We start from the raw sequence: 14011 nt of genomic DNA, 5'->3' as shown, positions 1-14011 counted from the left end.
AGAACCTTCCTGCCCAAGAGCTGGGTACCACTCAGTAAGTGGAAAGCAAGAGCCCCCAAGACCTGGCTGTAGTCTGGGCTGTAGAGAGAGCACCAGACCATTCAGCCCCTCAAGTCTGTTCGCTTGGGTGGGTGTCCAATCCCCCACCGTCAGTCAGGTTGTAGCCGATCTGCTTTGTTACTCTGTTGACTCTGTGGTTAAGAAGGCACATGGTGTATTGTCCTTCATCAATCGTGGAATAGAATTTAGGAGCCGAGAGGTAATGTTGCAGCTGTATAGGTCCTTGGTCAGACCCCACTTGGAGTACTGTGCTCTGTTCTGGTCACCTCACTACAGGAAAGATGTGGAAGCCATAGAGAGGGTGCAGAGGAGATTTACAAGGATGCTGCCTGGATTGGGGAGCATGCCTTATGAAAGCAGGTTGAGTGAACTTGGCCTTTTCTCCTTGGAGCGACGGAGGATGAGGGGGACCTGATAGAGGTATTGATCGTGTGGATAGTCAGAGGCTTTTCCCCAGGGCTGAAATGGTGGCCACAAGAGGACATAGGTTTAAGGTGCTGGGGAGTAGGTATAGAGGAGATGTCAGGGGGTAAGTTTTTTACTCAGAGAGTGGTGAGTGTGTGGAACGGGCTGCCGGCAACGGTGGTGGAGGCGGATACGATAGGGTCTTTTAAGAGACTGTTGGATAGGTACATGGAGCTTAGAAAAATAGAGGGCTATGGGTAAATCTAGTAATTTCTAGGGTAGGGACATGTTCAGCACAGCTTTGTGAGCCGAAGGGCCTGAATTGTGTTGTAGGTTTTCTATGTTTCTATGTTCTATGTTTTTCACTGTCTCCCTGTTTCAGCTCCACATCCTTGACCAACGGGTTTGGGAATTTCAAGCAGGGGTTCAGCCTCCTCACCTGGTTGGGGCTGAGGGTCTCAGATCCCCCTTCCCTCGGTGTGAGGAGTTCCTACTGAATGGTTCTGCTCCCAGTCTGTGAACCCTTTGCTCTGGACTGCCCTCTCCCCGCCAGGCTCTACCATGGGAACACGTTTCTCTCCGAGCCTTTTCCAAAGCATCAGAGCACCTCTTCCTCTGCCATCCCAGTCCCGATCACTGGGAACGGCAATCCCAATCCCAATCCCGATCACTGGGAACAGTGATCCCAGTCCCAGTCACTGGGCCTGTAACCCGTGTTCACCCTGAGGACAGCAGTCACATCAGGCCATCCACAACATCTGGGCTGACATCCGAGGCCTGATGTGACCGCTGTGCAGATGTGGCAGTGATGGCGTGCATGTGAGAGTTGGAAGCCTCTGTTCTGTGGGTCTTTGCCTGCAATCAGCCCTCTGCGGTCGGTGGAAACCACGCCCAGATGTGGAAGCTTTAAATACTTTCCAAGGAATGTACTTTGGGGAAAAGGCAGTGTGGGGTCTCAGAGACATCTGCTGAGGTTCCATCCACAGCTGGGACACATGTGCCTGGGAGCAAAATCCCCCCGCCTACCCCAGGGAGCCCGGTCACAATGGTGAGCGGGATGTGGTTGGCCCCAGGGGATCGGGATTGTCACACGTACCCACGTACAGTGAAAACCTTTTGTTTGTGTGTCTACCAGACAGATCGTTCCATACATCGAGGTATTACTAAAGGAAAACAGAATGTAGAATACAGAGTTACAGTTAGAGTTAGAGAGCAACACAGCACAGATACAGGCCCTTCGGCCCAACCAGTCCATGCCAACCAGGGTGCCCACCCAGCTAGTCCCAATTTCCTGCGTTCGGCCCATATCCCTCCAATCCCCGCCCCTCCATGTACCTGTCCAAGTGCTTCTTAAATCATCCTGTTGTACCTGCCTCACCCACTTCCTCTGGCAGCTCGTTCCATACACTCACCACCCTCTGTGGAAAAAGTTGCCCCTCAGGTCCCTTTAAATTTTTCCCTCCTCACCCTAAACCTATGCCCCCTAGTTTTGGACTCCCCTGCCCTGGGGAACAGACTGTTACCGTCCACCTTATCTATGCCTCTCATAATTTTAAACATTTCTACGAGGTCGCCCCTCATTCTCCTACGTTCCAAGGAATAAAGACCCAGCCTGGCCGACCTCTCCCTATAGCTCAGGCCCTCCAGTCCTGGCAACATCCTCGTAAACCTTCTCTGCGCTCTGTCCAGTGTAACCGGGTCTTTCCTCTAACATGGTGACCAAAACTGTGCACAGTGCTCCAAGTGCGGCCTCACCAACGAGTTGTACAACTGCAGCAGAATGTCCCAACTCCTGTACTCAGTGCCCTGACTGACAAGTTGGGTGCTGTGGGAGGGATGGGGATAGGGTAGAGGAGCAGGAACACTGACAGAGCTTTGCCATCCTGACCCAGGGAAGCGGGTCTGCTTGGAACTGATATTGGTTTATTACTGTCACACGGACCAAGTGAAATGCTTTTGTGTGCGTGCCATCCAGACAGATCATTCTGTACATCTGTACATCGGGGTCGTAAAAAGAAAACAGAATGCAGAATAAAGTGTTACAGCTACAGAGAAAGTGCAGTGCAGGCAGACAGTAAGGTGCAAGGTCATAACGAGGTAGATTGTGAGGTCAAGAGTCCATCTTTAGCACATGAGAGGTCTGTTCAATAGACTTATAACAGTGGGATAGAAGCTGTCCTTGAGCCTGGTGGTACGTGCCCTCAGGCTTTTGTATCTTCTGCCCGATGGGAGTGGGGAGAAGAGAGAATGTCTGGGGTGGAGAGAATGAAAGGGGGGGGTGGATGGAAGAGGAGCTGAGCTGAAATGGCAGCAATCCTTGATTACGTCGGCTGCTTTCCCGAGGCAGCAAGAGTGTAGACAGTCCATGGAGGGGAGGCTGGTTTCCATGATGGACCACGACCAGGGGAGTCAGGGGCAGTGGTGGGTGGTAAGGATGAGGGGTGGGGTTTCGGGAGGTGGGCGGAGGTGGGGTTTCGGGAGTTGGGGTCGAACACTGACCGATCCCCCAGGAAGCCCTTGCTGGTAAGAATTCCACCTGTTCCAACAGGACAAATGGAGCGGGAGCCTGGGTCAGGAGGGGGTGCACAGAACACTGTGACCCCTCCACACCAGGCCCATTGGTGGGGCAGGGGGAGTTTCTTCAGGGGGCGGGTGGTGTCTGCTGATACAGTGGGGGGTGGGGGAGCAAAGGCATCCACCATGGCGGGATGGATGACAGTGAGGTCAGGAGGGAGGGAGTGGGGGTAATGGGAGGAGGGATGGGGGACAGTGGGGTGGGGATGTGGTGGGGGGGGGACAGGTTGAGGGGAGGGAGGGAGGAGGATGGGTGGAGGGGACAGATAGGGACGGGTGCAGGGGAGGGGAGGAGGGAGGGAGGACGGGACGGGAGGGGGTGACCCCGTTCACTGATGGTGTGTGCCCCATGCAGAGATGGGGGTGACCCTGTTCCCCTGGGTGTCGGGACCCCGGTGGATCCGGCCGAGGGGTCCCCACCCCACCAACAGCTGGTGGCAACGTGGCAACTCCTCCGGCAGAGGAACAAGGGCCTGCAGAAACTTCTGGAAGATTCTCTTCAGCAAGGCCAAGGGTCACAGGTCAGTTGTCCCCTTGTGGAGAGAGATGGGTCTGATCTGACCCCTCCCACCCCTCCCCCCTCCCCTCCCCATCTCACCCCTCTCTCCCCCTCCCCTCCCCTCTCCTCCCCCCCCTCCTCCCCATCTCACCGCTCCCACCCCTCCCCCTCCCCATCTCCCCTCCCCATCCTACCCATCTCCCCTCCCCATCCTACCCATCTCCCCTCCCCATCCTACCCCCTCCCCCCTCCCCCCCATCCTACCCCCTCCCCCTCTCCCCCTGCCCCTCTCCCCCTCCCTCATCCCCATATCGCGCTTCCCCACCTTTCTCCCTCACACCCTCAGTGGGTAGAACATGAGGAAGAGGAGAGGAACCGACCCTTCGGCCCCTTGACCTGCTCCACCGTTCACCAGCGTCGCTACTGATCACAAGAGTCGGACAGCACAGAACCAGGCCCTTCAGCCCAACAGGTCTATGCCGACCACCGAGCACCCATCCACACTGACCCCACTCTCCAGCGCTGGGTCCGAGGCTTCTCTGCCCTGGTGATTCAGGTGCTCGCCCAGATACTTCTCCAACGCAGTGTTGGTCTCTGCCTCCCCCACCCCCTCAGGCACTGCGTTCCAGATTCCAGCCCCCCTCTGGGGGAAAAAAATCCCCCCTCAGATCCCCTCAACACCTCTTACCCCAAACACTGCTACGGGGAAAGGTTTCCTACTCTCCACCCTATCTATGCCCCTCATAATTCTGTGCACCCCTCTCAGCCTCTCCCACTCCAAGGGAACAGACCCAGCCCACATCCCCGAAAGTGCCCCTTCAATAACTGTCTGGTCTCCCTGTGAAAGCTCATATTGAAATCTGCATCCACATTCCCGATTATTCCACCTCCTCTCCCCTTCTGCCTTCCCCCTTTATCCCCGTCCCTCCCTCTGGAAATGAGTTTTACTCCCCCAAAGCCCCTTCATCGTTCTAAACCTTTGAGAACGTTGGGAGCCCAACACCAGTGCTGCCTGCTATAGGCTTTGTGTGTAGTTCTTCAAGTTCATTGTCACAGGCAGACATACCCAGGGTATCAATGCCGTGAAAGTTAGCTCTTTGCAGCAGCACAGAACATTACAGACGTGACAAACACAAGTTAACATAAACTTAAACTAACATGAATTATACATAACTTGCATTCAAGAATAAACACTAGTGCACGTTGAGGGAAACACAGTCTGAGTTAGTGTGGGGGTTCCTCAGGTGGGTTCCAGAACCTGACGGCAGTGGGGGAGAAGCTGTTGTTGAACCATGAGGTGTGGAGTCTTCAGGATCCTGTACCTCCTGCCTGATGGCAGCATTGAGAAGAGGGCACGGCCCGGATGGTGTCCCTGATGATGGATGTCGCCTTCCTGAGATGTCACCTCTTGCAGATGTCCTCGATGGTGGGGAGAGCTGTACCCGTGGTAGAACTGGCTGAGTCCCACTACTCTCTGTAGCATCTTGTGTTCAAGTTCCCACACCAGGCCATGATGCAACCAGTCAGAATGCCTTCCACTGTACATCTGTACGATGTTTGGCAGGATGATGTGCAAGGTGATCATACTGTGGCTGTACAAGAGAGGGAGCTCTGTCCTAAGGAATGATCTCAGATGGAGAGAACTCTGCAATATGAGGAGCAGATTGGGATTGCTCAGAGTTCCCTCGATGTCCTGAGGAACTCTCCAGGGACCATGTAGATCCACAGAGCTCCTGATCCATTACCCTGTAAGCTGAGAAAATGTTTCTCTTCAGCTGGTATCCGCAGAGGAGATTTACGAGGATGTTGCTGGGACTTGAGGAACTGACTTCTGGAGAGAGGTTGAGCAGGTTGGGACATTTTTCATTGGAGTGTAGGAGAATGAGGGGTGATCTTATAGAGGTGTACAAAATCATGTCAGAACCGGAATCAGGTTTATCATCACTGACATATGTCGTGAAATGCAGCAGCAGTACAGTGCAAGGCATAAAGACATAAAAATCGCTATAAATTACAAAAACAAAAAAATAGTGCAATAGGGGAATAACGAGGCAGTGTTCATGGGTTCGTGGACCGTTCAGAAATCTAATGGCGGAGGGGAAGAAGCTGTTTCTGAATCGTTGATTGTGGGTCTTCAGGCTCCTGTACCTCCTCCCCGATGGTAGTAACGAGAAGAGGGCATGTGCCGGATGGCGAGGGTCCTCAGTGATGAATGCCACCTTCTTGAGGCACCACCTCTTGAAGATGTCCTCGATGGTGGGGAGGGTTGTGCCCGTGATGGAGCTGTCTGAGTCTACAACCCTCTGCAGCCTCCTGCAATCCTGCACATTGGAGCCTCCATACCAAGCGGTGAAACAGCTAATCAGAATGCTCTCCACCGTACATGTGCAGAAATTTGCAAGAGTCTCTGGTGACGTACCGAATCTCCTCAAACTCCTAATGAATGTGCACAACCTTTTTCCCAGGGCTGGGGAATCAAGAACTAGAGGACACAGGTATAAGGTGAGAGGTGAGAGATTTAATAGGACCTGAGGGGCAACTTTTTTCACCCAGAGGTCCGTATATGGAATGAGCTGCCTGAGGAAGTGGGTGAGGCAGGTATATTAACACCATTTAAAAGACACTTGGACAGGTCCATGGATGGGAAAGGTTTAGAAGGATATGGGCCAAACGCTGGCAAATGGGACCAGCTCAGCTGGGAATCTTGGTCAGCATGGATGAGTTGGGCTGAAGGGCCTGTTGTGTGACTCTGTGACTTGATGCTATTCCCACACCAGCCATTCGGCCCTTTGTCTCTGTTCTAGCTCTGTCAGTGCTCTCCCACTCCCTCAGACTGGGCTGGGTGACACTGGAGTGGGAGGTGAGGCATGTTCCTGTCCCACAAGATCAAACTCCTGCTCTCAGTGAATGTATAGAGGGGTGGAACGGGACGGGATGAGGTGGGGGTCCAAATCTTGTCCACCCCCACAAACTGGAATGGGGGCTGAACAATACAGTGCAGAGGGAGAGCCACACTGGCTGAGTGTGGGAGACCTCACTGCCCACTGCCCCACAGTGTGTCTGTGAGCTTGCAACAGACCAGAGAGCTTCACCGGCCGGTGGTCTCGGTGTTTGAAAGGCTGTGGGCAAACACAGAACCCTCCGTTCTCAGTGCCTGTGATGTCTTGTTCCAGGTGTTTGTCACAGCTGGAGAGTTATGCAGTGTCCCGGGTCTCGCACAACCGGCTGTGGAGGAGCTCAACATGTGGATGGCACAGCTGGGATGGCACAGCCAGGAGGCAGCGGAACTTGCGACCCACACACAGGTGGGGACTCGGCCGGGGGTCGGGGGGGGAGGTGGGGGTGGTGGGGGAAGGTGTTGAGGGCGGGGAGAGACGGGGAGTTGTTCCGCAGTCCGTGGGGAGAGACGGGGAGTTGTTCCGCAGTCTGTGGTAGTGATAGACGGGACCTCACACAAAGGGGGTGGTGACCTTGGGAGGGGAGTGATGTGTACCAGTTCTCAGACAGAAGGTGGGTTGGGACAACACTGCAGGGGGGTGGGGAAGGAGGGGCAGAATCACCAACAATAAGTTGAGAATAATCGAGCTTATTCAATTTCATCTCTGATCCATGCATTTGGTTCCAACTTGAAGGAGCTGTGTGGAGGGAGCCTCACACTGTGTCTGACCCCGGGAGTGTGTGACGGGACGGTGCGGAGGGAGCTTCACCCTGTGTCTGACCCCGGGAGTGTGTGACGGGACGGTGCGGAGGGAGCTTCACCCTGTGTCTGACCCGGGAGTGTGTGACGGGACGGTGCGGAGGGAGCTTCACCCTGTGTCTGACCCTGGGAGTGTGTGACGGGACGGTGTGGAGGGAGCTTCACCCTGTGTCTGACCCCGGGAGTGTGTGATGGGACGGCGTAGAGGGAGAGTGCTTTGTCCTCAATATCCCTGGTACCAGAAGCGCTTGTCTCTCCTGCTGTGAAAAGTCATGAAATGTAACAACTTGCTCTGGGCCCCTGAGCATCAGTTCACCCCTCCCGGTGTGCAGTGTTGTGCAAGTCACACCTGGTCCTGTAAATGAATCCTAGAGAGATACAGCACAGAAATAGGCCCTTCGGCCCAACTGGTACATGCTGACCAAGATTCCCATTCGATCTTGTCCATGTTTGGCCCATATCCCTCCAAACCTTTCCCATCCATGTACCTTTTCAATGTTGTTGTTGTTGCTGTACCTGTCTCAACCACTTCCTCTGGCAGCTCCTTCTATCATGTGAGCTCCTGCAGCCAATCATGTACACTGCAGGCTCTGATTGGTTGCCTAATATTCCCATCATCAAGCCAGCCCCATCTTTCCACAACCAATCAGATGGTGACCATGGTCCACGTCCCACCAATAGGAAGCATCGTTTCTCTCAGTCAAAGGCTTCCAACTCCAACAATCCTCAGACCAGGAAAGATTACAAACTAAAGTGATGTTTGTCCCTGTGCTCCCACCCCCGTTGCCTGCTCTCCCTGATTCCCAACTGTCCTGTCCTGATGCTTGCAGACTCCAGGACAACTGGCAGCACAGTCACTGAGGAGCTGAGAGCGAGTGCCCCGGCTGAGGTCGGTGCAATCTGTGGGGTGTGGGGTGAAGCTTTAGCTTCTGCAGTCTGTGGCAGGGAAGAGTTGAGCCCTGTGTGTTCCCAGCATTGTTAATGGGCCTTATTATCCTGTCTTGTTCCTCAGGGGACCACTGACGAGGATGCACACTTGAAGTTGGAGACGGCCGTGCAGAATACCGCCCTCCGGATCAGCGACTGGTTGGATGCCACACAGGAGGGACTTTGCTCCTGCAGGCTGGTGCCCCCTGAGGAGGTGGAGAAGAAACTGAAACACCACCAGGTAATGGCAGAAAGCGGCAATGGCGAGGCCTGAGGGCATCTGTCGTCAGGGTGGTCATGTGGCTGGTCCACTTCAGTTTCTGATCAATGGTCCCCCAAGGTGTTGATACGACATAGAATGTAAAAGGCAGAACACAGAACGTACAACAGTTCAGCACAGGATAAGATAAGATATCTTTATTAGTCACATGTACATCAAAACAGAGGAGATTTACCAGGATGCTGCCTGGATTAGAGAGTATGGATTATGAGGAGAGACTAAGGGAGCTCGGGCTTTACTCATTGGAGAGGAGGAGGATGAGAGGAGACTTGATAGAGGTGTACAAAATATTGAGAGGAATAGATAGAGTGGACAGCCAGCGCCTCTTTCCCAGAGCACCAATGCTCAATACAAGAGGGCATGGATTTAAATTAATGGGTGGGAAGTTCAAGGGAGATATCAGAGGAAGGTTTTTCACCCAGAGAGTGGTTGGGGCATGGAATGCGCTGCCTGGGGTGGTGGTGGAGGCAGGTACATTGGTCAAATTCAAGAGATTGCTGGATAAGCATATGGAGGAATTTAAAATGTGGGAGGAAGGGGTTAGATAGTCTTAGGTGAGGTTTAAAGGTCGGCACAACATGGTGGGCTGAAGGGCCTGTATTGTGTTGTATTGTTCTATGTTCTCTGAAACACACAGTGAAATGCATCTTTTGTGTAGAGTGTTCTGGGGGCAGCCCACAAGTGTCGCCACGCTTCCGGCGCCAACATAGCACGCCCACAACTTCCTAACTCGTACGTCTTTGAAATGTGGGAGGAAACCGGAGCACCCGGAGGAAACCCATGCAGACACGGGAAGAACGTACAAACTCCTTACAGACAGCGGCTGGAATTGAACCCGGGTCACTGGCGCTGTAATAGCGTTATGCTGAAAGCTAATGACACCTAATCCCTTCTGCCTGCACGTGGTCTGTATCCCTCCATTCTCTGCACATTCATGTGCCTTAGAGCCACTTAAACCCATCTATCGTACCTGCCTCCACCCCCACCCCTGGCAGCACATTTCAGGCACCCACCACTCCCTGTGTAAAATATTTGCCCCTCTTTCCCTCTCTCACTTAAATGCATGCCCTCTAGTATTTGACATTGGAAAAAAGGATACTGACTGTCTACCCTATCTCTGCCTCTCATAATTTTGAAAACCTCCTATCAGGTCTCCCCTCAGCCTCCACCGCTCCAGAGAAAACAACCCAAGTTTGTCCAACCTCTCCTTATAGCTCATGCTCTCTAATCCAGGCAGCATCCTGGTGAACCTCTTCTGCACCCTCTCCAAAGCCTCCACGTCCTTGTAATGGGGGCAACCAGAACTGATGGAGGGGGACTTGCCACTGGTTCTGCCATTGTAGGACACTGTAGGGCAGGGGGCGATGACGGGGGCTGTGATGCCTGGTCAGGGGGTGACGAGTTGCCGTGTGTTACAGGTGTTGCTGGAGACGCTGGAGGCAGCTCACCGTGCGCTGACGGAGCAGACCCACGCGCTGGGGCAGTCGGCCACCTTCAGCTGCCCGGCCGCTCTGGGCTCGCTGTGGGACCTCCATACCAGGCTCGGGCTGGCCGTCCGCTGCTGCTCCCTGCTCACTGACTCGCTGCGGGCTCGAGCGGGTCAGTTCGCGAGTGCAAGGTAATGGTGGGGGGGGAGGGAGGAGGGGAGCTGGGTGGTCCAGGAGGAGAAATCCTCGCCAGTTGTGTCCCAAAGTGGGTCAGAGGGCTGATTCTTCCTGATGCAGTTTGTCAGTGGTCAGCACTACCTGACGGGTGCAAGCACCCAAATTCAGCAGGCGAATTTCACAGCCACTTTCAAGGGTTAGCATCGACAGTGGGCCAAAAGGCTGTGGTTGTGCTGTTGTTCTTTCCAGGCTCAGCTGGGACTGGAGGCTTGAGTTGTAAGGATGAGACTGGACAGGCAGGTCCCATTTGCCCGTGTTGGCCCATATCCCTCTCTCATCCATGGACCTGTCCGAGTGTCTGTTAAATGTTGTGACTGTACCTGCCTCAGCCATTTCCTCTGGCAGCTCGTTCCACAGGCTGACCATATAGAGGTACATAATACCATGAGGGCCGTAGATAAAGTGGATGGTCAGTCTTTTCCCCAGGGTAGGGGAGTCCAAAACTAGAGGGCACAGGTTTGTGAGAGGGGAAAGAGTTGAAGGGGACCTGAGGGGCAACTTCTTCGCACAGAGGGTGGTGGGTGTGTGGAACGAGCTGCCAGAGGAAGTGATAGAGGTGGGTACATTTACAATGTTTAAAAGACATTTGGTCCATGGGTAGGAAAGGTTTAGAGAGATACAGGCCAGCTCAGGTCGCCACCTTGGTTGGCATGGATGAGTTGGGCTGAAGGGCCTGTTTCCGTGCTCTGTCACTCTGTGACTTTGTGGTGAGGATACAGCCACTCCTTGGGTGGGGCTGGGTGTCCTTTGCATAGATTCGGACACGGTGCTGGGGTGGGGGTGATTCTTTAACCCAACACTCAGTAAACCAGTCTTGGACCAGACTTCACCACAGTAATGGACTTTGAAAGTCTATGCCCTTGAGAAACTGCTCTGAACATTTCCTCCTATTTCTGGGAAAGGTCCTTGAGGAGTTTTATTCCATTTAAGGATGCAATTTAACAGCAAATTGTTGTCATGACTTCCCCGAAGGCAGCGTGGCCCGAGTGGCTTTCAGTGGATTATTAATTCTCTGCACTCTGAGTGAGTCAGAGCCACCGAGCAGCAGACAATTCATGTCAACACAAACCAACCTCAGTGAGGCACAAAACAGGTAGATTTAGGAGGTGCCTGAATTGGCTATGGGTCAAAATTCTTTCTGAGTGAGGTGTGCGGCTGAGTCCCAGTGTTACAGTGAGGGGGGTGGGATATGTCAGTGTTACAGTGAGGGGTGTGGGGTGTGTCAGTGTTGGGGTGTGTCAGTGTTACAGTGTGGGGTGTGTCGGTGTTACAGTGAGGGGTGTGAGGTGTGTCGGTGTTACAGTGAGGGGTGTGTCAGTGTTACAGTGTGGGGTGTGTCGGTGTCACAGTGAGGGGTGTGGGATGTGTCAGTGTTACAGTGAGAGGTGTGGGGTGTGTCAGTGTCGGGGTGAGGGGTGTGTCAGTGTTACAGTGAGGGGTGTGGGGACATAGTGCGACAGAGTTTTGCAGAATAGAAACATAGAACAGCACAGTACAGGCCGTGCGGCCCACGATGTTGTGCCAACCTATTATAAACACCTTCTCCATGATCAATCTAACCCTTCCCTCCTGTACAGCTCATAATCCTCCATTTTTCTTACATCCATGTGCCTGTCTCACAGTCTTTTAAATGTCCCTGTTGTATCAGCCTCCACCACCACCCCTGGCAGTGTGTTCCAGGCACCCACAGTCTCTGTGTAAAAAAACCTACCTCTGACCTTAAACAGGCCCTTCGGCCCACCGTGTCTATGCCAACCACCATGCCTCTCTACACTGATCCCACCTGCCCGCATTAATTCCCCATCCCTCTGTGCCCTGCTCGTTCAAGTACCTGTCCAGATGCCTCCTGTTCCTGCCTCCTCCTCCTCCTCTGGCAGCTTGTTCCATATACCAGCTACTGTGTGTGTGAAACATTTACCCCTCAGATCCCCTTTAAACCTCCTCTCCCTCACCTTAAACCTGTGCCTTCTTGTTTTAGACACCCCTACCATGGGAAACCGACTCCGGCTATCTACCCCGTCTGTGCTTTGTGAATATTTTCTGCACTTTCTGCAGTTTAACTACATCCTTCCTGCAGTGTGGTGACCAGACTCCACACGACATTCCCAGTGCGGCCTGACCAATGTCTTGCACAACAGTAAAATGATGTCCCAACTCCTACTCTCATTGCCTGGGCCGACGAAGGCGAGCAGGCCATACATCACCTTCACCACCCTGTCTACCTGTGTCACCACGTTTAGGGAAGTATGTATTTGTACCATGAGGCACTTGTACTCTCTGTTCAACAACACTCCCCAGGGCCCTGCGTCTGTCCTGCCCTGGTTTAAATCTGAGTTAAGTTCCATCTCCCATTCCCTTGCCCATTTTCCCCACTGATCTGGATCCTGTTGTAACCTCAGACAACCTTCTTCACCACCAATTTTGGTGTCAGCGGCAAACTTACTAACCATGTCACGTTCTCATTCACAATCCTACATTTTCATCCGTATCATAGATATATATAAAACAAGATATCTTTATCAGTCACACGTACATCGAAACACACAGTGAAGTGCATCTTTGGCATAGAGTGTCCTGGGGACAGCCCGCAAATGTCGCCACGCTGCCGGCGCCAACATAGCATGCCCACAACTTCCTAACCCGTACGTCTTTGGAATGTGGGGGGAAACCGGAGCACCCGGAGGAAACCCACGCAGACACGGGGAGAACGTACAAACTCCTTACAGACAGCGGCCGGAATTGAACCCGGGTCGCTGGTGCTGTAATAGTGTTACGCTAACCACTACACTACCGTGCCTGCCCCTAAATGAGAGCCGCTCCTTCGAGCCAGAGACAAACAACCAAATCCTAGCACTGATCCCTGAGGCACACCACTGGTCACAGGCCTCCAGTCTGAAAATCAACCCTGCAGCACCACCCTCTGCCTCCTACCAACAAGCTGATTTTGGATCCGGTTAGTTAGCTCAGCCTGGATCCCAAGTGACCTCATGTTCCAGACCAGCCTCCCATGTGGGACCTTGTCAAACACCTTCCATCTAGTCCACCTAGACAACATCTGCTACTCAGCCCTCCTCAACAACCACAATGAACATTATGACTTTGCACTAAAGTGGGCTTTTTTGTTGTTCTAATTGTGTTCTTTCTTGTAAAAATTGTGTTCATGTTTAATTTATGCTTTTCTTGTGAATGCTGCTTATCTGATGCTCTGTGCCTGTGATGTTGCTGCAAGTTTTTCATTGCACCCGTGCACACATGGACATGTGCATGTGACAATAAACTCAACTTTGAGGTTGGTCTCCTCTTCAAAAAAACATCATACTCATAAGACATGATCACCCATGAACAAAGCCATGCTGACTGTCTCTAATCAGTCCTTGCCTTTCCAAGTGCAGGTAGATCCTGTCCCTCAGAATTCCACTGATGTTCAGCTCACTGGCCTGTAGTTCCCTGCCTTGACCTTGTAGCCCTTCTTAAATAAAGGTACAACATTAGTCACCCTCCAGTCTTCCGGGACCTCACCCGTGGCTAATGAAAATAGAAAAATCTCTCCAGAGCCCCAGCAATTCCCTTGCTCGCCACAACGTTCTTGGGATACACCTGGTCAGGCCTCCGGGATTTATCCATCTTTATGTGCTCCGCCACCACCTGCACCTGTTTGTTTGTAAAGCCGCTATACTTCAGCACATTGCTGTTCTTTTCCGTGAACTCAGATTAGTTAGTTTATTGTTAATGAAATTCAGGGTGCAATGAAATTCCTCGCTCGCGTGTAGCTCACAGAATAAACTTTATACCTGGCAATAATAAAAACGACGAGCACACAAGGAATGGAATGGCGCAAAGTAGAGGATGCAAACTGAGGTTGTGCTAAAGTGACAGTAAGAGAAGGGGAAGAGAGAAGGGGCTCG

The 14011-nt window shown here is 52.9% G+C and overlaps 1 protein-coding gene across 1 annotated transcript in view; it reads left to right on the top strand.

Moving 5' to 3' along the window:
- The window catches only part of LOC127572882 (nesprin-2-like), a 139628-nt gene extending 127489 nt beyond the window's left edge, over window positions 1–12139 (top strand). Inside the window, exons 41-45 of the mRNA XM_052020634.1 lie at window positions 3395–3560; window positions 6712–6843; window positions 8248–8403; window positions 9861–10060; window positions 12085–12139. Coding sequence (XP_051876594.1) covers window positions 3395–3560; window positions 6712–6843; window positions 8248–8403; window positions 9861–10060; window positions 12085–12139 — 709 coding nt within the window. The remainder of the gene's footprint in view (window positions 1–3394; window positions 3561–6711; window positions 6844–8247; window positions 8404–9860; window positions 10061–12084) is intronic.
- Window positions 12140–14011: the final 1872 nt, after the last annotated feature.

This window comes from Pristis pectinata, chromosome 1, assembly GCF_009764475.1.
Source record: "Pristis pectinata isolate sPriPec2 chromosome 1, sPriPec2.1.pri, whole genome shotgun sequence".
Taxonomy (NCBI): Eukaryota; Metazoa; Chordata; class Chondrichthyes; order Rhinopristiformes; family Pristidae; genus Pristis; species Pristis pectinata.
Note: the sequence above shows the minus strand (reverse complement) of the source record. Positions and strands in the feature narration are given on the sequence as shown.